We start from the raw sequence: 27,014 nt of genomic DNA on the forward strand, positions 1-27,014 counted from the left end.
TGATAAATCCCACAGTGAAAACTTATAAATACTAATAAACTATCGAATAAAATAAGTTTTGTGTTTATAGCTATCATAGTTTTATGATAATATAAAAAAGACTATTTTTCAAAAAATAAATCTATCGAGATTTTTTTCGTAATCGTTTTTTCGAAACAGCGATAATTTAGATAAAGAAATGAAGATAAACATGTAAAAAAATTGGAACCGTAGTATTTGTAGAAGTATTTTAAGTAGATTTTTAAAAATGTTACTTTTAAGGACTATAGCGCCTTAAGAAAAACAATTATTATTTTTAGGTAAGTAGGCACCTGTACAAACTTTGATAGATGTTTTAATAATAGTGTATTTTTATTAAATTAAGGTATTGATAATACGATTAATGACGTATTAAAAAACAAACTACTTTCTAATCTCGTTCAAACCAATTTTTAGTAGAAGTTTGCATTTGAATATATATTTTTTAGTTTTATCATTGTTTTATTTTAGAAGTTACAGGGGGAGGCGGGATAAACATTTTACTACTTTGGAAGAGTCTCTCGCGCAAACTATTCAGTTTAGAAAATATCCATAGATAGTTTGGGATTGATTAAAAAAAAATTTTTAGTTTCGGACAGACATGACGAATCTATAAAGGTTCCGTTTTTTTGTCATTTGGCTACCAAACCTTAAAAAGTAGATTTTTTCAATGATTTGCAAGAACCAAGACCAGAAAATAAGAAAACATTCTTAACCACACCTACTATATTGCAAGCCTGGTAGAATCGTTGTTAATAAAACTACGTTTAAAAAGTATCAAAATATATTTCTTATATTATTTTAAAAACATTAAGTAAAAATAAATAACAAATAAGTAGGTATAAAGAACGTAAATGTTAAAACAAATGCTGGAATATGAATGGTTAAATTATCGCCCAATGTAGCCGGTCAGTATATTAGTGTGATAAAATAAAGTCTACGAAGAACTCAAGGGAAGCAGTGGCTGAGAGCAGAGCGCTGATGCATTAACCTACACCAGTTTGTAACGTTTGAGGTTTTACTTATGGTTTACTAAGTATTACAAGTAATTTGTCGCATCATTGCATAGATTGTGTAGATATCATGACATGTGATATTGCAGCAGTAATAATTGACTGATATGAGTGGCAATGGGGTTATGCCGCTCTTTTCATTATAACTCAATTACATGAAGGTTGACATTCGTGTCATTTTTTGACTGTTATAGGTGCGACTGAACTTTAGAAGTTAGTAATTCACATTAATAGCCCGCCGCCCTTAGCTACGGCCACTGACCTCTACTGTAAACCAATGGACTGGCTGCTGTCAAAGTACATACTTTAGTGCCTGTTTGATATTCGCCATTTTGGCGCTGTTAGCCATGTAGCGAGAGTCTGCGATACTAAAACTAGTGACGAAAACCTCAGCAAACATCGATAGATGGTAGGAAACTATTTACAAAAAAAATGTGTACTTTGTAACGTTGATTCTTGAAATATAAATAACACGGAAAACGAAGAAATTAATTCAAAATGCAAAAATACTTCAGAATATTGTATGTTCCTTCGCAGTCATTTGTATTATACGTCAAAATTAGTACTCTGAACGCTCGTGTGGCGCTTTAAATAGGCACAAAAAATTGTGTGAAACATATGGAACAACTTGTCAGTGCCCGCCGCTCTTAGCTGTGGCTCATTTGTATTTGTACAACATATAAAAATTAATATATTATATATGTTGTACAAATACTATAATATATATTAAATAAAGAGTACATTTAGTTCCGCGTCAGTGTTTATCTCATCTCTCAATACGACAATCCTAAAAACTCTATCACATCTACAACTCTATATCGATCGTCCAAAGTCCCACCCCGATGCGTTATTGTGCCTCTAAAAACAAATTTTCTTTGCGGCAAACATATAGATTATTGTGAGTTGTTATGAAAACCTAAAATATATACCTAGTATAGTAAATACAATATGTAGGTAGGTACTATCCCCGCCGACTTCGGTTCGTCAGTCTCTTGTGAAGGACCGATACTTCAAACCAAATATTGAAGGCTGTTCTCCTAAATATTTAAATGGACGTTCTGTCATCGTTATCACACTTTGTATGTAATAAGTAAGCTCTACAATTATCAGCGTTAGTTATGTTTGTTTCTTGTTCGTGTCTTGAGAGACTGCGGACGTTATCTGTCGCCCGCCCGCCTGCCGGGTGATCTGCAACCAACAAGTCAAGTGATAATTAATTGCCATAGACTCTCAGGTTGTGGCTTCATCTACAGGATCTACTATATAATCTGCTCAACCCCAATATTTGCATATTAGGAAATTGACTTGAAATGTCGCTCTTGTAAATCTAAACAATATGTTATGTTTTAAAGTGATAACACTCACTTTAAACACCTGAGAGTTGAACAAAGCAAACAGAATTTTATAACGAGGTGGTACTGGAACGGTTAGCTCAATTGGTTAGAGCACCGGCACGGAACGCCGGAGGTCGTGGGTTCGAATCCCGCATCGCTTCATAAATTTTGTTTTTCAAATTTTATTTGTGTATTAATCCTAGAAGTGAGAGTTATCACTTTAAAAACATAACAAATTGTTTTCAGATTATTACATGATTCTCAGTATCTTATTTCATCAAAATACTTTAAATAAATAAACAAAAAGTAGATTCTGTAAATTTCGTCATCACATTTCAATGGAATTAATGAAATATTATACCAGAGCCTAACTGCTAGTTGCGTATCTGTTCATTAAATAAAAAGGAGGCTAAAAACTTAGTTTTTTTAACATAAAAAGTAAAAGTTTAATATCAATTGTGGCCCCTTCTTGCTCAAAATTACAGCTTGTATTCCTCCTATCGATTCTATTCTCGATGAATACGCTCCCACTGCGCCAGTAATTACATTCCTTACCTCCCTGATGTTTTGCGAAGCAGGTCGCATCGTTCTTACTCTTCGTTTAAAAACATCCCAAATATGCAACTATGCTTTCAGTTAAAATCGCATTCGATTTTATGTTGCGCACATATTGATGTATGTTTATTGTTAAACTGACTTTACATTTTACTTAATTAAACTTACGTAATTCCGTATCATGCCCGAGTATTCGTCGATTTGCATCCCGACCTCCCTCAGATTTCCAGATATCCTGAAATAAATAAGGTAAAATAGGTTACATGAATATTATTTTCTATTAACTGATAGCGATATATATTGACCAGATAGATACATATTTAAGTCGAGTTCAAAACTATGCAGTAGGTACACAGAGTATGAACCTGATCCTATCTACAGTTGTGGCGGAAGCGAGTTAACGGCCGTTTTCAATAACCTATCTATCCTTAGTTTAACTTACTAGACGTAGACAAGTCTATACTTTTACGCTTATTTCAATAACGTATACACAGATAGCATTGGACTATAACTGTATTGGACATAACTATGGATAGATACGATCTTGTCATTAAACGGTGAAGTTAAACTAAGGCTAGATAAGTTATTGAAAGCGGCCGTAAGAGAGCAACATAGTCTGTTACAGTCGGTTACTATTCCTGACAAATTATTAACCTAATATATTGTCATATACTCGTAATATATGAAAGGCCCAAACCTCTACACCTCGGATCTATTTCTATCATCTTCTGCTGTTAACATATTCACTGTTAAATAATTCATTGTTAAATAATCATAAAACTAAATATATTAAATTCACCGCGCGAAATGTCAAAAATGTAGATGCGAATATTTTATTAAATGGAGAGGTGGTAAAACCAGTGGAATCTGCTATATTTCTTGGCATTACTCTTGATTCCAAATTGCAGTGGGGCCCCCATATTGAAGGATTGGCGAATAAGCTTAGTTCTGCAGCATATGCGGTTAAGAAAATTAGACGGTTAACTGACATAGATACGGCGAGATTAGTATACTTTAGTTATTTTCATAGTATTATGTCCTATGCTATATTGTTATGGGGCAGTGCGGCCGATATTAATACTTGTGCTGCAGAAGAGGGCCATTCGCGCGATTTATAACCTAGGTCCTAAAGAATCATTAAGAGAAAAATTTAAAGAAATAAACATTTTGACTGTTGCTTCTCAATACATTTTTGATAATGTTTTGTATGTTCATAAGCACATTGAGGAATTTTCTAGAAACTGTGACATTCATAATGTTAACACGAGGAACAAACATAAACTTGTTGTGCCTACTACTCGGTTGGGTCGAGTTAGTAAGTCTTTTGTTGGGCGATGTATATGCTTCTACAATATGATCCCATAAAATGTACAAAACAAATGTGTTACGAAATTTAAAAGAATTGTTAAAAAACGTTTGTGTGGGAAAGGTTATTATAGCATAAACGATTTTCTTAATGACACCACGGACTGGGAATAAAGCGAACACCCTCGGGCTCTTTAATTATAAATGTTTATTGTACGATATTACATTGTAATCCATATTTTATATTAAAAAAAAAAAAGCCCGCTGAGTTTCTTGCGCCCATTCTTCTCAGGTCTGAGGCAGTCTCTTTTGAATGTGTGGTAGATTTTGACGTTCAATAAGTGATTTTAAATCCTATTTTGAATAAAAATATTTGAATTTGAATATGAATTCCAAAGAGGTGTTGGCAATTACAGTGTTAGATCTTTACCCTTGTCTATCTATACAGGGACTTTTAAGAAGAGAAATAAATAAGTCTTGTAATGATTGCTATAATTTAGTTAGCTTGGGTTTCCAGTAGCTTTATTGAGGAACGAAGATAGTACCTACTTTGTACATTCTCCGCGCCTCTGGTCCCCACGGGCCAAGTGTCTCGACACCAAACGGCACAAAGATGTATGACTCACTGAGACCGACATATTTGCGACATATATTTTTTACGCTTCCACGTAGTGATACACGTTTTAATTTTATGCAGTCATAGTGTTGTAAATATAGTTATAGTTAAGTGTAAGATTTGTTTGAATAAATAATAACTTTCTACTATATTCAAATGTAACCAGTGGGAACCGTATCTGTGAACCCACATACAGACACAGACCCGGATGATATACCTGCTGTAAAACCACACGGCCAGCATGGCCAGCGTGGTGATGGAGAGCATGTGGCCCACGGCCACCAGGGTCTGCACGCCGCAGGTGTCAGCTAGCGTGGACAGCAGGTATCCCAGCACGACGAGTGCCGCTAACACTACGGGAGTGCCGGCCAGCAGGAACAGGTTTTTTCCTTCATTGTGAGCCCGGTACTGTTCATATTGCTCGTTTATCTCCTGGAAATTGTGTATTTTTTTAATGAAAATAAGGGACGAGACGAGCAGGACGTTCAGCTGTTGGTAATTGATACGCCCTACCTACACTTTTATAGAATTAGTTACTGAATGAGTTCCTCCTCCTCCCTGCGTCGTAATCCTCAGTACTGAGGATCGTGACCACCCTTCTGTATCACTTTCTCTCGTATTATCACTCTCCATCTATTCCTGTCTCTGGCGGTATGAAAGACATGTGAAGCGTAGAGTCGAGAGAGGAGCGGATCTGGTCGTGTTGGACTACGTCCACAAGGCCTTTTCCCATCTATTTTGCCGACCACAATGAGTCTCTCAAGGTTTCCATCGTCCTTCCTTGCGAATTGAATGAGTTCAGTTACCACTAAAATTGCGCTGCGCGATGAAGTCGGACGTATCGTAAACGGCACCATCAAATTGCTATTTGCCTAGCCCGGGCCGTTGGCTTAATTAAAATAGAAAAAGCAGAACATGGGTGAAGGAATATTTATTAACGCGCGGGTAGTTAGCCAATATTGACATTATGAGTGTTTTAGAACCAGCGGACTTCAGAAATTATCTACGAATGGATTCGAGATCGTTTGTCATGTTATAAAATCTTGTAGCATATTTTATTCAAAAGCAAAATACTATCTTACGAAACAGTTTTAGTGAAAAAGAAAGATTGTTGGGCTATTACTATAATTCGTGAACACAAAACAACGTAGAACGTCCTGAACGCACGAAATGCCACCAGCGACTGAAATCAGTAACTTAATGCGATAACACCTTCCTAAATGCGTTTCTAATGAGGCTTCTAAATTATTCAGTCAGTCAAAAACCACTTTTATTTCTGAATTTAGGATGGTAGCTTGCTGAATGCGATTATACTTATCTAAATTCAATAACGACTAAATTTAGATGACTAAATTCAGCGAAGTGTTAAGCGCTTAAGTCTTACGGCGACACTAAATGCCAGCGACCTTGAGCGATATGAGTTCAGGGCTGCCGGCCCGCCATCTATGTAACAAAGCCAATGTTTTCAAAATTCTTGGGTGGAAAACAGTTTATATGCTTACAATCCTCGTTATTCACTACTAATCTGAATAAATGAACCTACACAAAAAAGTACAAGCTATAAGAATAACTTTTCTGAGAGAAGTACCAAAAAAATGCGTCACGCCATGCCAAAAAACTTGTTTAACTTCAAAGAGAAGTGGTAGTTCAAAAAGGCTCGGCAGTGTTAACTATAATCAACAGCAAGCATTAGCAACCTACAAATAAGACTTAAGGATATGTGTAACAGGATTAAGTAGTGTTCATAGCTCCAAATGCTATACTCTCACCACAAAACTTGTCTAAAAACACCATGTTTGCGTGTTTTCTGCTTACTTTTCGCGGCGCTATAGTTCCAGAAATTAACATTTTTAAAAATCTACTTAAAATACTTCTACAAATACTAACGTTCCAGCTTTTTGACATGTTTATCTTCGTTTCTTTAACTAAATTATTGCAGTTTCGAAAACACGATTACGAAAAAAACTCTGGATAAATTAATTTTTTGAAAAATAGTCTTTTTTATTTGATTTATTCATGTTATCTTAAAACTATGATAGATATCAACACAAAACTAATTTTATTCGATAGTTTATTACTATTCCTAATTTCTCTGTGTTGGTTTTTTAAATATATTTAGTGTTTTTTCAAAATAATCCTAACGCGACGCTTTGATTGCATGCTCGCTCATACCAGCAGTACGCCCGTGACCACTGTCAAGAATGGTACTGTGTTCGTTTCTCTCGCGATACACGCGCGTAGTTTCAGTATGTCGTCTGATCTACTGAAACTACGTATAAATGGGGAATCATAGTTTAAAAAAAGTAAAGAGAAAGGAACGCTTACGTCAGCTGAGGCAGCATATTATGCAAAATATAAATGGAAATCGGTAAGTACTAAAATAAAATATACTTATATAATTATAAAATACACATATTATTATTATTTTGAATGCTACGCGGGAGTTTTGTATGAATACTATAGAGTTACAAACTATTTCTAAAAAATTACGTAGAGTACATCGAAAATTTATATTCCAACAGTAATAAGTCACATTGACATTATATTATTTTGTCGTGACTCGTGACCAGTCGTGATATATCGTGGCAACTGGCGGGTCAAGTGATGTTATGATCATCACGGCCCTTACTCTCTTGTAACACCGGAGGAATCACAAGAACGTTGCAGATCTTATAAAGCCTCGAATAAACGTAGGTACATATTGTTGGGCCACCTAAGCTTAAATTTTTATTTAGGAGTTCCCTATATAATATTGTAATGTTTTTTTGAAGTGAAACTTCTTTAGGCAATAGAGCGTCACGAAAATTTGACGTTTTTGTTCAAGAAGAGGAGGAGGTTTTTGTTCAAGGGAGAGAGCGATTGACACCCATTGAGGAAGAGTATTTCTTATTCACGGGCTCCCCTTCTAGCCTTGTATCGTGCAGGCTTAGCGCGCGGCCGCTAGTAAGTAGAACATCTTCCCTACTACAGGCCGACCGTTTATCTGAGTCCTCGCCTGCGCGATACAGGGGCGCGGGGGTATGACGACAAAGGGGACTGAGACAGGTGCGGGCGGCGAATTTTTGTAATCATTTCACTAAACACATAAACGGTCGGCCTTATAGCCTTGTATCTTGCAGGTTTTTTTTTTAAATCCAAGATGGCCGCCAAGCCAACTTATGATTTCAACAAAATGGATATCGAATCCGAGGTTCTCAAGGGTGCAGAGAACGAGTGGTATCATTTTTGAAATCCAAGATGGCTGTCGCGCAAATTTATGATTTCAACAATATGGATATCGAATCCGAGTTTCTCGAGGGTGCAGAGAACGAATTTGGGATTATTTTTGAAATCCAAGATGGCCGCCGCGCAAATTTATGATTTCAACAATATGGATATCGAATCTGAGGTTCTCGAGGGTGCAGAGAACGAATTTGGGATCATTTTTGAAATCCAAGATGGCCGCTGCGCAAATTTATGAATTCAACAATATGGATATCGAATTCGAGGTTCTCGAGGGTGGAGAGAACGAATTTGGGATTATTTTTGAAATCCAAGATGGCCGCCGCGCAAATTTATGATTTCAACAATATGGATATCGAATCTGAGGTTCTCGAGGGTGCAGAGAACGAATTTGGGATCATTTTTGAAATCCAAGATGGCCGCTGCGCAAATTTATGAATTCAACAATATGGATATCGAATTCGAGGTTCTCGAGGGTGGAGAGAACGAATTTGGGATCATTTTTGAAATCCAAGATGGCCGCCGCGCAAATTTGAACAGTTGAACATCTAATAATTTCTAATATTGACAAAAAATATTTGGTTAGAGAACAGATTTGTCCTAATCTAATCTAATCTATTCTAATTCTAATTCTTAATTGATATAAACGAGATTTAAAAATTACACCAAAGAAATTTCACTTCTGACATTTGTACTTTGTGCGCACGCCATTTTTTTTTTATATAAATAGAGTATTTTAGCATACTTATTTTATAGTACGGTTTTCAATTCGTAGTATTCGTACCTATTTCTATCGTATCGTATACGTATCTAATTTTATCTTATAATTTGTTTATTTTTGCGTAAGTACCTGATTTCATGATTCCAATAATGCAATGAATTCGAGTGTCACGTTATGTTTGTTTCAAATTTTAGAATACAGAAAAAATATCAAAATGAAAGCTCAACATCACTAACAGAGCAAACAGGTGAATCAACTTCGCTTTCTGCCTTCTCGCCTATTAGTTATACTGGACACACACAGGATATTCGACAAATATACGCATTTCGAAATCAAATAATGATGTGTAAGATCAGTATGCTTAAAATCTCAAGATGACGAGCGCCATTGTGGTGCCGCGGTCGCTCAGATTTTTTTTTCAATAATCCTGAATTGCACTGCATTGTAATGGGCAGGGCGTATAACTTGCCATCAGGTGAATGTTTTTGTCTCGACTCGTCCCTTATTATCATAAAAAAATTATAATAGTCGTCGATTATTTTTTGTACACATTCAACTGTAGGAAATAAAAACAGTGAGATAATTTATTCTCATTAGTCTAGTTAGTGTACACATTTCTTTTAATATGATGATGGTATAATTTAAATTTAGTGTCATCAAGTAAGGTCATTTTCAGGAAAATATACAAAGTGCACCCTACAACCAGTGACATCCAGGAAAAGTCATGTGATAAAATTTTTGCCACATTATCGAACGTCAAAATGACATTGGTGTCTGGCGTTAGGTGAGTGCTAGCCGTTACAACTTACACTGTAAACTCTTTTTCTCGTCGTTTGTTCTAATGAAGAAAGCCTATCATTGCAAAAATATTTATTCCTCCCCTGCATATTACAAAAGCTCTTTATAAAGAATCTCGGTCGCTTAAGATTCGTTAAAAAGTTTTATAAATGAAGATAACTATAATATATAAATTGTTAATTTTTTTAGACATACAGAAGGAGCATTAAAAGAAAGAGATGTAGACATTAATTCAGACAAATTTGAAGCTACCAATGATTTGAACATCCATGCAGAAAATGAGTAGGCAGTATTTAAATATACAAGTAACATTTTTTTTAATGTTTCGTTTTACATATAAGTTTCATTTTTCGTTACAGTGTTGAAAACCAACTAACCGAATTGACTATTGAGACGGTTAGTGATTTAGATGATTTTCTTCCCGTCACTGGAAGAAGATTGGTCGATATAAATTATTTTCTTGCTCAGCTACAGAATAAAGCACGCCATAATGGTCTTTTCGATTGTAAGACTGAAAATTTTAGATTGGTAGGGGAGAAAAGATCAGGGCTGATATCAATTTTTAAATTCGAATGTAATATATGCCATGAATTGGTGGTGATTAAATCCGAAGAGAACAACGACGAAAAGTGCTTAAATGCAAATATGGCAGCTGCTAGCGGAATTATAGCATCGGGCATCGGTTACTCTCAGTTCCAGGAAGTGTTCTCTGCGTTGAATATACCAATCTTTTCGACAAAATACTATAGCAAGCTTCAGAACCAGGTGTATGAGAAGTGGGAAGAAGGTGCAGTTGAATCGATGGAAGCTGCAGCAATGCGTGAAAAGGATGCAGCGATTTCTGAGGGAAGAACATTAAATGGGGTGCCAATAATTGACGTTTTTGTCGACGGGTGTTGGTCTGCAAGGTCATATAGAACAAATTTTAAAGCTTTGTCTGGTGCTGCAGCAATAATTGGCAAGAAATTCGGAGAAGTGCTTTACATAGGAGTAAAGAACAAATATTGCCTCATTTGCGCACGAGCTGAGAAACGAAAAATTGTTCCAAATGATCACAGTTGTTATAAAAATTATAGTGGTTCCTCAAGTGCAATGGAATCGGATATAATCGTAGAGGGGTTCCAATCTTCCTTATCGATGTATGGAATGATATATTCACGCTTGATTGCGGATGGAGATTCCTCTACATACTCTAAAATTCTAACCGCAAATCCATATGAAAACTATCAGATAACTGTAGAAAAAATTGAATGTAGGAACCACATTTTGCGTAACTTTTGTAAAAAACTTCGAAGTTTGACCAAAGAGACCAAATATGCTCTAGCATGCAGGAAAACTCTAACAAATTCAAGAATTATGATTATGAGAAAAACAATAGTCAAATCCATAGAATACCACAGTAAATTCGAAAATAAACCTAAAAGCACCTCCATTTCTCTGCTACACAGTGATATTAACAATGCAGTAAATCATGCCTACGGGGATCACAGCTTTTGTAAAGATTATTATTGTTCTATAAGACAAAATGAAAAAAATGAGATGATAATCATACGGAATTCCACATTTTTGTTCAGGTTAAATGCAGTCGCTGCTACTGTAGCAGCAAAATCGCGCAGTCTCATTGAGAATGTTGATACAAACACCGTTGAGCGCTTCAACAGTGTTGTCGCAAAATTCGTCGGAGGAAAGCGAATAAATTTTTCTCAGAGAAATGGATATCAAGCTAGATGTTCTGCTGCTGTGGTTTCCTTTAATAAAGGATCAACGATTTCAAGTGTACAAAAAGCGTTTACAGGAGTTAGCCCAAAAGGCAAACTCAAAGAAATGGAACAAAGACGGTCGCTAAAGAGGAAACTCAATAAAGAGCACCCCATAAAAAATAAATAAATTTCAAGATAAAACAAAGTTGCAATATGATTACGGACCAAACTGTTCAGCTCCAGATTTGACACCAGAGCAAATAGAGAAAGCAAAACAACATTTTATTGATAATGTAACAGCACTAGTTAAGAATAGAGACCTGATTGAAAGATCTACAGTACTGCAAAGAGATTCAAGTGAATGGATAGATATAAGAAAAAAAATAGTTACAGCATCAAATTTCGGCCCTATCTGCAAACGAAGACAGTCAACCGACACTTCTTCATTAGTTAAAAATATATTGTATAAAAAAAAATTATCACACATTACTGCCATTGCTCACGGTATCGAGAAAGAAAAGCAAGCACTACAACAAATGCAAGAGCAAGAATCAATTACTATTGAGCCTTGTGGCCTGTTCATTGACAAAGATTATCCATTCATTGGAGCTTCACCAGATGGGATCGTGGGCGAAGATGCGCTTGTTGAAATAAAATGCCCCTTAACGGCGTATAAAAACGGTCTAGAGAACGCGATAAAAAATAACAAGATTTAGATTTTAGGTTACAATAAAAAAACAGACACAATATAAAAAAAACAAGCGATTGGTATTATCAAGTACAGGTGGGTGTAGTTTTGGGAAATTTTACGAATAGCTGGCTGAAAACCGAGCCCGAACCAGGTTCGATTTTCAGCCTTATAGACTCGACGCTTACAAAAACATTATAGAAAAGTATTACAGTTTGTAATTTCTTTTTTTCATTTCAGGGCCAACTTCATGTAACTGGACGGCAATACTGTCTATTTGGCATTTGGTCAGGTGAAACAAAACCTGTGCATATTATTAAAATCATGCAGGACCGTAAATTTTGGGAAGAAAGAATGAAATTCCAAATTCCACATATTTATAAAATTATTAGTTTCGCCGCCGCGCCAAGTTATGATTTCAACAATATGGATATCCTATCCAAGGGTGCAGAGAACGAATTTGGGATCATTTTTCAAATCCAAGATGGCCGCCGCGAAAAATTATTTTTGGAGCTATACGTATGCGTGGTGGTTATAATGATAACCCTAATGCCAAACAACTAAACGTCATCTTCCGGAAATTGTTGTGCCACATGGAACTAAAATCGTTGAAATCAGGAAACTGTGTGCTAACGAACACAAAACACTAGAAAACGTCAGTATTTTGATTTGTTTTTTTTTTTTCACTGTATAATATTAATACAACTGCTCCATCTTCACTGACTGATGATGCAAATGAAAATGAAAGTGACGGTTATATTATAGATAATTTAGAAGAAAATGGAGGCATAATGTCTCGTTTAGTAGATCATGACCAAGCTTGTGGATATATATAGCAAATAGTTGGATATATATATGTTTTGTGGTGGTTTTCTAGTAAAAAAATAATATTGAAATTGTCTTTTCCATGCAGTCTACACATACATATATTATGTTTAATATTATTAATTGATAATAATAAACATTTTCTAATTATTTCACTGGACTCTAAACATTTTACATGGCATTTTATTAAAAATTGCATAAAAAATATCACAATATTTCGTACTCTTGCGCAACTATAAGTTTTAAAAAATTATTACTCCTTTCTTCCGGATTGAGGGTCGTTGACCCGCATCGCTCGGTTTGCGTGAGCCATGCCGTCGTCGATGCGTATATATATATATAATATTTATAGATATACGTTCGAGCGTTTTTGCCTAAAGTGTTGGGAAAACCTCGCCTTAACAAATCACAACACCACATCCTGTCACCGTTAACGATAAATATAAATATTTGATATGATTCTGTTATCACAACATCGTGTAAGTTAGATGCTATGCCAACAAAAATGGCTGTTACATTATTTAACATTTGAGTTTTTTTTTAAATATCCATGGTTGGATCTTAAACCTAATAACAACGGATGTCCAGAGTGTGTTGCTTGCACCGAAGCTCTTGGCCAATGTATTATACAAAAACTTTCAGAGTCGTCATTTCACCGTTTATGACAGCATAAAGTTGACCATTACGATATTTCGACGATTATGAGGAACTTGATGCTAATTTAAAATCAATAAGGCCCGGAAAAAAGACGGCAGTTCATGTTGTCGAAGACATTAGAGGGCATAATTACAAACCGGATGACTCTGTTCTCTATAGGGTACCGTACAATGAGGGCACACACCCCAAAGTTTAAAGAGACTGCCCTACGTGTGCTGCTACGGAAACTCGAACATAAAATTTGTATTTTTGTCACTCAAAGACTAACCTAACTTCCTACAAACCTAAGCCTTTTAGATAAATGCAACTCAAAAAGGAGAACGAAATTTGATGAAGGGAACTAAAAAAGAAAACGAATTAGAGAAAGGCAATGGCAACAAAACGAAAATATTAACCAATTATTATAGAATTATAGAAGAGTGGATCGTGTGCATCATTTGCAACAATTGTGTACATTCAAACGTATGATTTTGCATAAGAAAGTTATTGTTTCCTTAAAAATATTTAAATGTGAGGTTCATGATGAGTGATGATCCCATATCGTTCCTATTTCATACAGATCTTAATTACCGCATTCGGGTGATAAGAAATCGTAATGCTCATTCATAAGAATATTGTTACAAATATTATATGACTAAATTAACAAGGTAGGTGTTGCAGTAAAAGTTGATTGTGGGTATTTATAAACATTCTTTATTATTTTTTAGGAATCAACGTTAGGTGTACCCGATTAGGTACTCCACATTCTCCTCATAGAAGTTTTTTATTTATTGAGTAGTAGTAACAGGTACCTACATTACTTTGTATAAGTTGTCATACTAGCAGAATATCTTTTGTCAAAAATTTGCAACTAAAAGAGCTAAGTGCCATTATAATATACTTATAAGCAATAAAACCTATTTTTATATAATATGCTTAACAATCAATATAACAATATTGTAATTTACTATATCTGCACGCATGCATTAAACTGTGACAAACAATTCGTGTTTTAATACCCTTTACACAAGAGTTACATAAATAACTATTTATATACAATTAATTGCCAAGTTTTATAATAATACTTAACAGAATAAAACTTCCTTTTATTGTTTTCAGTAGTTATTAGTTTTTTAGTTTTCCACAAGAATAGGAATTCACAAAGAATAGGTCTTTTTACATCGGCAACAACGATTTGGTGCTTTTTGCGTAGGTTGCAATATTGTATTACAACTATACGAATATAGTACCTATATTGTCAATGTATTATTTTTTGAGTGTTATTTATTTTTTACTATAATACCCTCCATGTTCTATCAAACTATAACACACTAAGTAATATTTTAGATACTCAATTGATAGTTTGGGTGTTTTCGGTGTACCTTTGCTAATTTAGCTTCATATGTTGCTTCAAGTTCATCGCCTCCCATCTTTTTCTTGGACTGGAAGACGTGGATTGCCTTGTTCCTTGCTCTATCGTGCTCCTGCTCCAACCTCTGAGGGTCGAGGTAGGGTCTGGTGCCTCCAGCTACTTCCTCCATCAAGAACTCAAAGACATCTAGAGCTTCAGCAACTGCTGATAAGTTGTTTGCTTCTGCTGTTGCCTGTCAAGATAAATATAATTCAATGCTGTATTTTCTCGCACGACCAAAATGGCACTTTTCACATAGAGTGTTGAAACTAGACTAACAATATCATCACCCCAGTGCAAAGTATTTTTTTGTATGAAAATAAGGGACGAGACGAGCAGGACGTTCAGCTGATGGTAATCGATACGCCCTGCCCATTACAATGCAGTGCCGCTCAGGATTATTGTAAAACCCAAAAATTCTGAGCGGCACTACAACTGCGTTCGTCACCTTGAGACATAAGTTGACAAGTCTCATTTACCCAGTAATTTCACTAGCTACGGCGACCGAAACACAGTAATGCTTACACATTACTGCTTCACGGCAGAAATAGGTGCCGTTGTAGTACCCATAATCTAGTCGGCATCCGGTGCAAAGGAGCCTCCCACTGGTGAAAATATCACCAGCATTCACAAATTCCTTGAACACACTGCACGATTGTTAATAATTAACAATCGTGCAGTGTGTTCAAGTGTAAAATCAATTATTGATTTTCCAACAATTTAACAAGTGAGTGGAAAATCAATTATTGATTTTCCACTCACTTGTATTTAAGCGGGATACGAACCCACGCCTACGGAAATAGCACCTGCAGCGCTCTTAACTCAACGGGAGTTATACCACTGAACCAACCGTCTGGTAGTACAACGGTCATCTCTTGGTATGTTGAGCGGGCGATCAATTGTAAAGTAGACGCTGTAGAATGGAGATTCAGCCCCAACTGGAGTTGAACGAATATACCTAGATTTATGAACGGTGTAGTATCGGGGGGTTGGCTTAGTTGTATCACCCGTGGAGTCAGTGCCGGATTCACCACATAGCAATACTACAATATAGCAAACTTGCTGCGGCCCCGCACAAAAGGGGGCCCCACATATTTAAACCCACTTTTCTCTCCCTGAGCGTAATTTTTTGAGTGAAACTTATTTAAGATGATATTGAATTTACCCGTGTCAGCAATATTATAATATTGATTACTTGATGTGTTAATATAATATTCAGACAGTGCCAACTAACAGCTGGTAGCATCATCAAGGTAGACGGTCGTGCCCTATATAAGCCAGAGCGCTAAGTTCGACTGAGCACACACGAACTGACTGACGGACTGACATACACCACTTACACAATTACAAGCACACTTCACAAACAGACGAACACACTCGCCGGCGAGTGTGTCCTTCTCAGTTTTTCATCTTTCATCTTCATTTTCATTCTCTCTCCTTCCCACAAGCACACAGGCGGTTTGAGGTTCGAGTCTCCTTAGGAGACGCCCCGCGACTGTTGTTGCGTAGTCTTTGCGGCCTCCACGTCCTGTCGCTGTAAAAGTCTTCAGGGCTAACAGCATACAGGAGGCTTTTAGTCGATAGGGGGATTCCGCTTACTCGAGTCCGATATATGGGCCCCGTTTCGGGCCCTTAAATACGTAAATGTATTTTCCTCCTCTCGAAAAAAAAATTCGAGTTGGCATTACTTATTGTGAATTGTAAGGGGACACTATGCCCGTCACTATAATTGTCAGTGATTATTGTAATTCTAAGTGGAAAATTTACAGTCAAGATTTACCATTTTTATATTGCACTTCGTTTAAATTACCAACCCCTTCTATACTTGATATCACAAAAACGTAAAACGTTACATATTTGCCTACTAATATAATCCACTTCAGACACTCGGTAACCGACTATTTACAATATAGATGAAGGGCTCCTTGAAAGAAATTTGCTTCGGGCCCCGCGCTGGTATGTAATTAACAGAACTGTACGTTAGGCAGGGGCGTAGCTACCGCCGTATCTGTCGTATCAAAAAAAGGCAAGGAGAGAATATATTGAATTGATTGTAAAAAAAATGGAAAAAGTGACAGATAGATAATTATGATGAATAAATATTTCTTTTAATTTTACGCAAATATTTAGTTTTCTTTCGTGAGTAATCTTTACCCTTCATATGGGCCCCCAAGCAAAATTTTTATATGGGGCCCCGCTAAGGGACGCTACGCCTCTGATGTTAGGTATGTAGAGTACGTGTACAAGTGTGTAATACTGGGTATCATGAATGTAACAAGTTAAAATGAAAGATGGAACTTACCGCTAAAATACTTTTTGGTTCGGGAAGCTCAGTGCCATTAAATATGTTCATGTATGCTTTGAAGTACAGCATCAGGTCTTTGGCCTTCAGCTTCTGTCCAGCGATCTTCTTCACCACGAGGTTCTCTGGTGCCAACAGCATGGGAACGAGCTCTTTTAACGAGGTTTTAAACTCTGGACTTATTTCTGAAACATAAAAATCTTTTTATGCAATCCCAGTTTTGTAGTAATTATTTTTGTAATATTTATCAGTAGGTACCTAACAAACACACGACAGACATTATTTGCCTGTGATGAACTTTAAGCTTAAAGGAATTGTAATTATTGTACACCAGTTAAATTATTCAAATTTTCGAGAGAAATTATTAACTTTATTTATTTAACACGACTTTACTCACGGTTTATCGTTGTGCTAAAAGCTAATAGCTTAAAAGTTTATTAAAACCTTTACTTCAGGACGGGTTCACAAATAACGAAGAAAACATATAAAACGTGTCCCATGTACCTTAGATAGCTACCCCAGGCATGTAGTAATTAAATAAAGTCACAAGGCCGAATTTTAATGCTGAAGTAATTTTGGAATTGAATATTATCTCGTGTCCTATTCCAGTTCCGTTTCCCGTTTTCGCTCCCATTCCTAACATATTATATGAATCTTTTTTCGAGGAAGATTGCTTTGGCAAACTAAACGTACCTACTATTGGTATAATTATCTATACTAATATTATAAAGAGAACAGATTTGATTGTTTGTTTGTTTGTATTGAATAGGCTCCGCAACTACTGAACCGATTTAAATAATTCTTTCACTGTTGTTTAACCTACATTATCCCCGGGTGATATAGGGTACATTACATTTTCAAAAAAAATAAGGGATCCCTACTAAAAGTCCATCAATGTAACCCAAGATGTAAAAAGACGTACGCGAACGACGTCGCGGGGTATCAGCTAGTATATTATATAGCTCATCGACGTTAAATTCAATTCTTCACAAATCCCGCGGGAACCATGGATTTTTCTGGGATAAAATGTAGCCTATGTCCTTTGCCAAGCTCTAGTCTATCACTGTACCAAATTTCATCAAAATCGGTTTTGTAGCTCCGGCGTAAAAGCGTAACAAACAAACTAACATTCACATTTATTTTATTTCTCAAAAGTGAGGCATAATGATAACATCTAGGTAGGTAAAATAAGACAGCTAGTGTTGCTTACTACCACATGCCACATCCATATGCCAAGATACACATATTTATCATAAACATAACATGAATAGGCGCTAATAACATATCTGCTCCGTTTTTATTGATTTTATCATTAACGAAATTATTATGAAGTAAACAGTTGTGCTACCAGCGAGCTTTCCATTGAAGTGAGGGTCGGTGGCCACGTTGAGGCCAGGGTGCGGCATCAGGAAGCAGGCGAGCTCCTCGAAGCAGGCTGCGATGTGGCGCCTGATGGACTGCAGCTCCTCGTGTTGGCCTTCGTGGATCTTACAAATATAGATATATTATATTATATAAGAGCCAAATATGTTTGAATGGATTGAAATATAAAGATGGCGCTGAGAAAGGTTCATATATTCTTGGGAATGGAGCGACAGCCCTCAGGCTATTAATAATAAGTTTTATTGTACGATATTACACTGCAACCATATTTTTATGAAAAAAAAGAATCCCGCTGAGTTTCTTGCGCCCGTTCTTATCAGGTCTCAGGCATACTTTTTAAATTGGGTGATGGTTTTTGACTTCAAATAAGTGATATGATATCCTATTTTGAATAAAAATATTTGAATTTGTTGATAAATCTACCTGGAGAGGAATAAAGACAAATTTTCCTTACAATCGTACCTACCTGTACCTACTTGATTTAAAGTAACCTATTTTAATCTGTTTGACTGTTTTCAAAGTGTTTTTCAATTCATAACCTTACTTTGATCTTCACTTGTAACGCCAGAGAAATTCAATATTTGGTTATTATGTAACCTTATTTACCTACATTAGGTGAGCGTGGAATTCAGCGGCAGAAACCAGGTTAAACACCTTATCGGATCACCCGGTGATTGGCATATTATGTGCACTACGATGCGATATATTTATGCGAAACAATGGTGCAATTTTTATGGTGTTACAAGAAAGCTTGGGCGAAACACCGTAGGTTCCGGAAGGCTCGCTACATCTAAATAGACTACTATAAACTACCTACACTCTCACCTCTAATTATTTGTACAAAATAGCGGGATAATGCGGAGATTACCTCCAGCCTCTTGTCGAGCAGTTTCCTCCCGCCGTGGGCCCCGAATTCATATTCGTACGGGAAGCTCCAATCTCTCACCAGGAGCTGGAGACGCTGGAATGGCTTCCCAAAGCTGGTTTGTTGCGCGAGTTTGCCGTATTCTGTGAACATCTGTTGAATCGTTTAGTAACTGTGGAAGACATTGACTCAAATCAAATCAAAAACATTTATTTCGTAAGTAAATTACATTAAATAATTACTTGTTATATGTAATTTTTTCATACAGCTCAATCGAAATGCAGATTTCCTTAGTGTTCAACTCATTGATGAATAAGAACTGTATTATTATTACTTATTATGTTATATAATGTATTAATACGATAAATACATAGGATTCATCGTAATTAACAATTGTTAAAAATATATTAGTTGAACGAAATACTTATTAAAATGAAAAATTAAAATTAATACATTAGGTGCCAGTCAATCTGAAAAATTGGTAGATACGAACTCTTTGCCTAGGTGAAACAAATGTGCGTTTAAATTAATTGTCGTCAAACCCTATATTTTAATTTTTTTATTTTAATTTTAGCGGTAAGTTAAATTACAATTAGTTGAGCTGGCCTTCATAACTTAAAAAAATAACTGCGACACATCACACAAAGATATTTTAAAACGCGCTTTATTTATTATTTTATATTATATTATGATCATTGATAACATAAGCTCCAAAGAATATTTTTAATCTAACGAAATGATTTTTTTATGACAATAAGGGACGAGACGAGCAGGACGTTCAGCTGATGGTATGTATGTTGATACGCCATACCCATAACAGTGCAATGTCGCTCAGGATTCTTGAATAACCCAAAAATTCTGAGCGGCACTACAATTGCGCTCGTCACCTTGAGACATAACATGTTAAGTCTCATTTGCCCAGTAATTTCACTACCTACGGTGCCCTTCAGACTGAAACACAGTAATGCTTAAACATTACTGCTTCACGAAAGAAATAGGCGCCCTTGTGGTACCCATAATCTAGCCGGCATGTGTCTGTGTGTGTCTGTGCGAAGGAGCCTCCCAGTAGTAAATGATAAGCTCAGATAAGGTAAGCGACTAACTTGCAGATGCTGCAGGTCGTCTTCCTCTATGTTCTGCGAGACGTTGTAGATGTGCACAGATGACAGCATCGTAGACAGAGCGAACACTGTGGCGTTGTCCTTCACTGTGGACTTGTCGTCGAACGTGCCTTGCGTGTCCATCAACAGTATTGCCACCTTCATAATATTAAAATTATGTTAGTAATGCCTTAAATCTAATAAAGCGAAACTGAACTGGCAGTGAGCAGGGTACTTAGTTCGACGGATAGATGGCCGTTGAGGCAGTAAAGTCGTCCCCCCACAAAATCTGGTCAAGATTGCCGGAATACGTTGGCTGAGCGCAGCGCTGGACCGAGTGTCGTGGAAATCTTAGGGGGAGGCCTTTGTCCGGCTGATAGTGATGATGATGATGAAATGTAATAAATGTAAACGGCTGAACCGATTTGTATGAAATTTTGTGTTCGTATCGAATAGGTCTGGGAATCGGTCAACATCTATTTTTCATACTATTTTTTTTTTAATTACAATATCTTTATTGTTCATTTATATGGCAATACGACGTTTGCTGGGTCAGCTAGCACTATTATAGAAATATACTAAAACCATGACGTATCTAATCAAAGTATAAGAAAAATAGTTGTACAACAGCTAGTATTTCTTACTGTCCGACGTTATGAAATTAAACATAGCTGTTAGAAACATCCAAGTTAGTACGCTTGCGAATATCTGCTCATTTTTAGGGTTCCGTGACCGAAGGGTAAGCAACGGGAGCCCTACTACTAAGACTCCGATGTTAGTCCGTCCGATTGTCTGTCAGCATACCGCTGACAGACAATCGGCGTACGCAAAAATCGCAATGAATACTGGCAGACGGCTGAAACTGTAAGTCTATGTATTACTATTGCCGTTATAAAATATAATAAAAACCAAGATGGTGAGTACCAAAATGGGCGTCAGCAAACAAAAAAAATGTTCAAAACACATTAAAAAGAGTTTATATTTTCATCCTAGTTTCATGAATTATGGGCCTTATTTAGGTTATATTGTTTTATTAAAAACCTTTTAAATCTGCGATAATAAAAGTGTGAACTCAAATAGTTTTGTTAATTATTCTGAATCTTCGTGAATGCTAAGTAGCGTATTCAATACGAGCAAGGGTCGAAGGTTAAGTTTATTAGTCAAGTTTGCAAACGAGTTATGGTGCGTACAGACTGGTGAAATGTAGGTATCATGTAATGAAAGAATCATTGTAAGTGTAACAATTATTACTCATAGTTTGGACGTCTTGTGCGCGCAAAACCAGCATTTCACGCACACGCTATGAGCATTACAAGCCGCGAGCGGGCCGACCCGGGATTTGTCGGTTTTTCGAACGAACCCTTAGGGGCGCGCTCGCGGCTGAATGGTGGAAACAGACGTACGAGGAAAGTTTGTAGTCAATGCGCCGTATGAGCGCGCTATGCGTCCACGGTTGCAGCGAAAATGCAAAGAAAGCTTTCTAGCTTCTGATACATTTCATGTTACGTTTGACCAGTCTGTACGCACCTTTAGACAGTCAAATGAGTTGTACGGGTGTAAGTATAGACGACCCCTGTAGCCCAGTGGTTAGTGATCCTGCCTACTGAGCTAGAGGTCCCTGGTTCGAATCCCGGTAATTGCAATCATTTTTATGATGAATATGAATGTTTGTTTCCGAATCATGTATGTATATTTGTACTTATATTATATCTTTAAGAAAGTATATTGTATTATATACATCGTTGTCTTGTACCCATAGTACAGGCTATGTCTAGTTTAGCGCACGATAATTTGTGTAAGAGTGTGTCATTAATGATAAGTATGTAAGATATACCTAATTATTGATCTATCCAATAAACTTTTTACACGCTTTATATTATGTTCGCCTTTGTGTATCTATGGATGTAGCGGACCCCTTGATGAATTATAAACTCACTGCATTAGCTCTTCATTCTGTTCTGTGTATCATCGACTGATCCCAATACAATAGTTTCATTACTTTATTATTATTATTATAATATTTCATTACTTTGGCCTAGTATCCTGCCCTGGACCACCAGCATCATTACAAAGATATAGACACACTTAGATACATTTTAATATTAAAATATTAAGAAATAAATTGTACTTACAAATAACTAAAACACGCTTTAAAAAACAGAAAACAATTTTTAAATGTGTAATACTAATACGTTTCATAGCGATATAAAATACAGTAAAACCACAGAGTAGTGATGGATATTTACGTACCTATAAACTAAAACTTTTTGGGCTTTATTTATTTACTATCGCTATACAACGAAATCTCCATAAAAAAAAATTTTTCTAGTTTTTAGACCGTAATTTTTTTGTGTTTTTGAAGCTATCATTTCTATACCTGTCTTTCAAATTAATGTCATTCCATGCGATCATCTTAAAAGGTAAAAATTAGGTAACTATTTTGAAAATTTCTCAAAATCATTTCACCTTTTCTCCGTTAGGTAAGATGGCTTGGAAGGGCTGCGACCACAGCAGCAGACCTGTCGTGTCCCTTTCCGAACCGCCTCGCCAGCTGAACCCTCTCAGTGGCTCATCCTCAGATCCCAACCAATCTGAACTGTCCTTTACATTGTACTGGAAAGAGATTTAAAAAAAATGCTAGGATTCTTTGTTAGTGTAAATAAGTATAGGGAAAAATTAATTTATATTTGATAGATCCCTCCGTACAAATATGTATTAGCAAAATTTTGTTAATTTTCAATGAACGTACGATGGAATTAACTATAGAAATCTAAATATGAAGGTTATAGAAATATTATAAGTACCTACTAACACATTATGGATGACTATCGCCTGGATATATATATATATATATATATATATATATATATGTATTTACATACATTACGTGATAGTCATTATTGTGCAGAGTTTGTTTGCAAAATGACGAAAAAACGAATGTGTTAATGATCTCAGAGTGAAAAATGATCGTGTCAATATTTTAATTAATAAAAAACTCTAGTTTAGTTACAAAAAAGTAGTAGTTCTAGTAGGTACCTTCATATTTAGATTTCGACATGTATTCGAGAACATATAGATTTACTGCCCACAGCCTATAGTGACCATTTTGTACCTTGATTCTCACAACTCAAAAATACGCGTGTAACAGACACGCACATGAGAAGTTCTATCTTATCCACACGTGTGGTAGAGGTGTTTGTTTTGTAATGTGTGTAATGAGCAGATAGTGTCGCTCAACATCAGGTTGACAGTCTTAGAAGCTTTAAATTTATAATTAGGTACTAATGAAACAGGAATTTGGTAACAGAAGCTTTTCAGGTATGGTATTGGTGTCAGCCAAGGTAGATTTGTAACTACATACTTAGTTGTGCTTGTGTCGTACGCGCGACGTGAAGCGAGAGGCGAGAGCGGGCCGCGGCGGGAGGACAACGATTCGAAAAATAAAAGTAATTGTAACTAAGTACATTATATTGTCGTAAAAATTTATTGACTTTTAGATAATATCAGGTAATATCTTTAATTTCATTTTACTTAGGAGATAATAAGTTCTCTCTAAAGATAAGTCAAGATAAGCCCTCTTAAAATAAGTTGATTATTAAGTTGTAGAAGAATACCCAATTATTTTATACTTTTTAGTGCATAATATTTTATTATTTTGGAATAGTTCTATTTGAAGTCGGTCGGAAACAAGCTTTGACATATTGAAATGAGGATTCGGGGTCGACGGACGGATCGAATAAAGCTGGTCACTAAGTATTCTTAGATTTGAGGACATAAGTATATTGAATGCGACTGTAAATAGATGCGAGGCGCGACTCATTATAATTTACTATTTGCTATCCCTATTCAAAGTTACACAACTTATAGAAGAACAGGAATTTGTTGATTGACTTATTAGTTTGGGAGAATTTAACAATCAAACAACATCATTCTCTGATATGACGTCATAGTTATCCATGCAAATGTTGTGTTATAAGGGGTATTAAAACACGAATTATAGTAGGTATCACATGAGTGTTCTAATATCTAACTATCAACAGTTGCATAAAAGACTTTATCTACACCCATAATATGAATGTTAGGATGATATAATGTTGTAGGTACTGAATTTCATTACAACACTCGTTTGGTTGATGTACCTAATGGTTATTAGGACATTGGGTGTTTTAATTTAAATAAATCTTTAATAGCGGATTTAAAGTATGGGTGTAGATAAAAATAAATTAAAACTTAAATAAATATCACCTCATGGTTCAAGTATCGCAGGAAGAAATCCAACAGAAAAGACTTGCCCTTCCTGAAGGCTCCGGCAACTGACACCACAACCACGCTCAAATCCTTGACATCATCTCGCAGCAGCAGTTGGGACAGAACAGCCTCGTCCACCGAGAACGTGTGCTCAGGAGACGGGCTCACCACCCGGATAGCCTCGCCGGATTTCAAACTGTCCATGTTTCACAACTAAAACAAATTTTAAGTATGTTAATACTGATAAATAAACTTTAAATTTAGACATATAGGTTTAGACATTCAAAAATCTACAAATTAAACGTTAATGATTCCTGAAAACTCAAAGATCTACGTAGCATCTCGATTGCGTTTGTCAGCTCTGAAATATAATAGCTCAAAAGAATTCTAAATTTAAAAAATTTAAAAATTGATTCCAATTTTGAGAAATAAATGACTTTTATGCCTTTTAGTATGTGAAGTCTAGCCCTCTATGTAATTTCACTAACTTTTTTCAGCATATATATTCTGGCGATCTCGTTCACCTACAGAATACTAGTAAGTATAAAGTATAATAAATGTAGTATAGTAAAGTAAGGGAATAGAAGTAGGTATAGGTATAATTATAAAGTAGTACCAAGTACTTACAGTAGTAAAGGGAGTACAAACAAGAGGACTGCATTGTACTCACTCTTACCCTCTCTACTTTAAGAGTAAGTATTTGCGCTAACAACAGGAATCAGCTGTTGAAACTAGAACAGAACAGCCTACCCTCAAATTACAACACCTATTAAATCACAGCGAGTAGGTTACGTTATTAGAGAAGAACGCGATCGCCATGAGACTTTGTTCATATTCAATATATATAAATTTGGTTTCATATTTATATAGCAGCGTGTGAAGCAAAATGCATTAAAAAAAATAATAACAATAACAAAAGGATATTGAAGAGTTAATAGATTTAAGTATTTTTCTGGAGCCAATGACTTTCTAATAAAAATTGCCAAAAGTCGATATTCTTGCCAACTTTATAAAATAACATAGATATAATGACGAAGTACTTATATGAATGTTTTACACAGTGGTGTAGCGTGCCTTGGCGAGGCCCCGCATATATATAAAATTTGATCGAGGGCCCTTATGAAGGGTAAAGATTTCTCACAAAAGAAAAAAAAATGTTTGCAAAAAAGTAAAATAATTTTTTTTCATCATAATTATCTGTCACTTTTTCCAAATTTTTTCAAACAATTCAAATTAAATATACACTCTCCTTGTATTTTTTCGGCAAACTGATTTATTAAATCATTAGTTATTTTTGAAATTTTTGAAATAAAAAAAAATTGGGAAGTTTTTATTGACTTTTTGCTTACGTACGTCGTGGCCCGGGGGCCCCGTATAATTGATACGACGGTAGCTACGCCCCTGGTTGTACATAATGTTTGTTTACTAGCTTGTGACGTAATCATCACGTTACCTGGAGTTTTAGAAGTGTTTTATTGTTAAGTGTTTAATGATAATGAAAATATTATTTTAAGTACCTTTGTAATAAAATGTCCCACAACAAGTGAAACAATCTATTAATACATCAACATTGCAAAGATATAGATACCTACGTAGGTATCGTATATAGGTAAGTAATAAGTATAATAATATATTACTCTGGGTTGCAAAACAACGATATATGTATGTATATAAATACAATACAAATAAACATCCATTACGCGAAAACAAACATCCATGTTCTTCATATAAAATATAGATGTTTGCACCTACCGGGATTCGAACCGGCACCTCTAGCTTAGTAGGCAAGGTCACTTACCACTGGGCCGTATATACAAGTATACTGTCTTTAAACTGTCTCTGGTAAGTATTGTTTGAACTTAGTATAGATGTTTGTATTTAAAAAGAATGATATTATGGAGCTCCACAATTCCTTTCACTTTTCACACATCGTCTAATATACAACGTATTCCAACTAACTATAACAGTATGTGGTTGAAAACCGGCCATCTGTGAGATAACCGATTGTTTTTTAATCATTAGTAAATTGATTTCACTGCCTGACCTTTATAAACTATAATTAAATGTATTAATTACATTTAAAAGCTTCCACTGGTTAAGATATTCAGGTATTAATTATTTGTAAACTATTATCAAACTTACGTATAATACAGCGTATTTCATATCACAAACAGAACGCGCTGTTAGTCAGCTAACTGTGTAAACGGCAGTCATATACTGAGGACTGAGGAGTGACAGAGGGCTAACTCAGTGAATGATGTCAGAGCGATGAGG

At 35.7% G+C, this 27,014-nt stretch overlaps 1 protein-coding gene across 1 annotated transcript; it reads right to left on the reverse strand.

Moving 5' to 3' along the window:
• Positions 1 to 784: 784 nt before the first annotated feature.
• LOC126965018 (atlastin-like) lies at positions 785 to 27,014 on the reverse strand. The gene is made up of 11 exons (XM_050808437.1): positions 26,883 to 27,014; positions 24,738 to 24,953; positions 22,959 to 23,105; positions 20,496 to 20,651; positions 19,396 to 19,545; positions 18,493 to 18,631; positions 17,145 to 17,329; positions 14,814 to 15,035; positions 5,059 to 5,273; positions 3,089 to 3,155; positions 785 to 2,219 (listed from the first exon to the last, which is right to left on the reverse strand). The coding sequence occupies exons 2-11, from the start codon at positions 24,942 to 24,944 to the stop codon at positions 2,148 to 2,150; spliced, it is 1,560 nt and encodes a 519-aa protein (XP_050664394.1). The 5' UTR covers positions 24,945 to 24,953; positions 26,883 to 27,014; the 3' UTR covers positions 785 to 2,147.

This window comes from Leptidea sinapis, chromosome 6 (genome assembly GCF_905404315.1).
Source record: "Leptidea sinapis chromosome 6, ilLepSina1.1, whole genome shotgun sequence".
Classification (NCBI taxonomy): Eukaryota; Metazoa; Arthropoda; class Insecta; order Lepidoptera; family Pieridae; genus Leptidea; species Leptidea sinapis.

Excerpts from the sequence above, each read along its gene's own strand:
- LOC126965018 (XM_050808437.1), bottom strand. The coding sequence starts at position 24,944 with ATGGACAGTTTGAAATCCGGCGAGGCTATCCGGGTGGTGAGCCCGTCT. Across the intron at positions 20,652-22,958 it reads TCTTACCTAACGGAGAAAAG|GTGGCAATACTGTTGATGGA; the intron begins GTGAAATGATTT and ends AATATTATGAAG. Across the intron at positions 17,330-18,492 it reads CTTCAATGGAAAGCTCGCTG|AAATAAGTCCAGAGTTTAAA; the intron begins GTAGCACAACTG and ends TTTATGTTTCAG.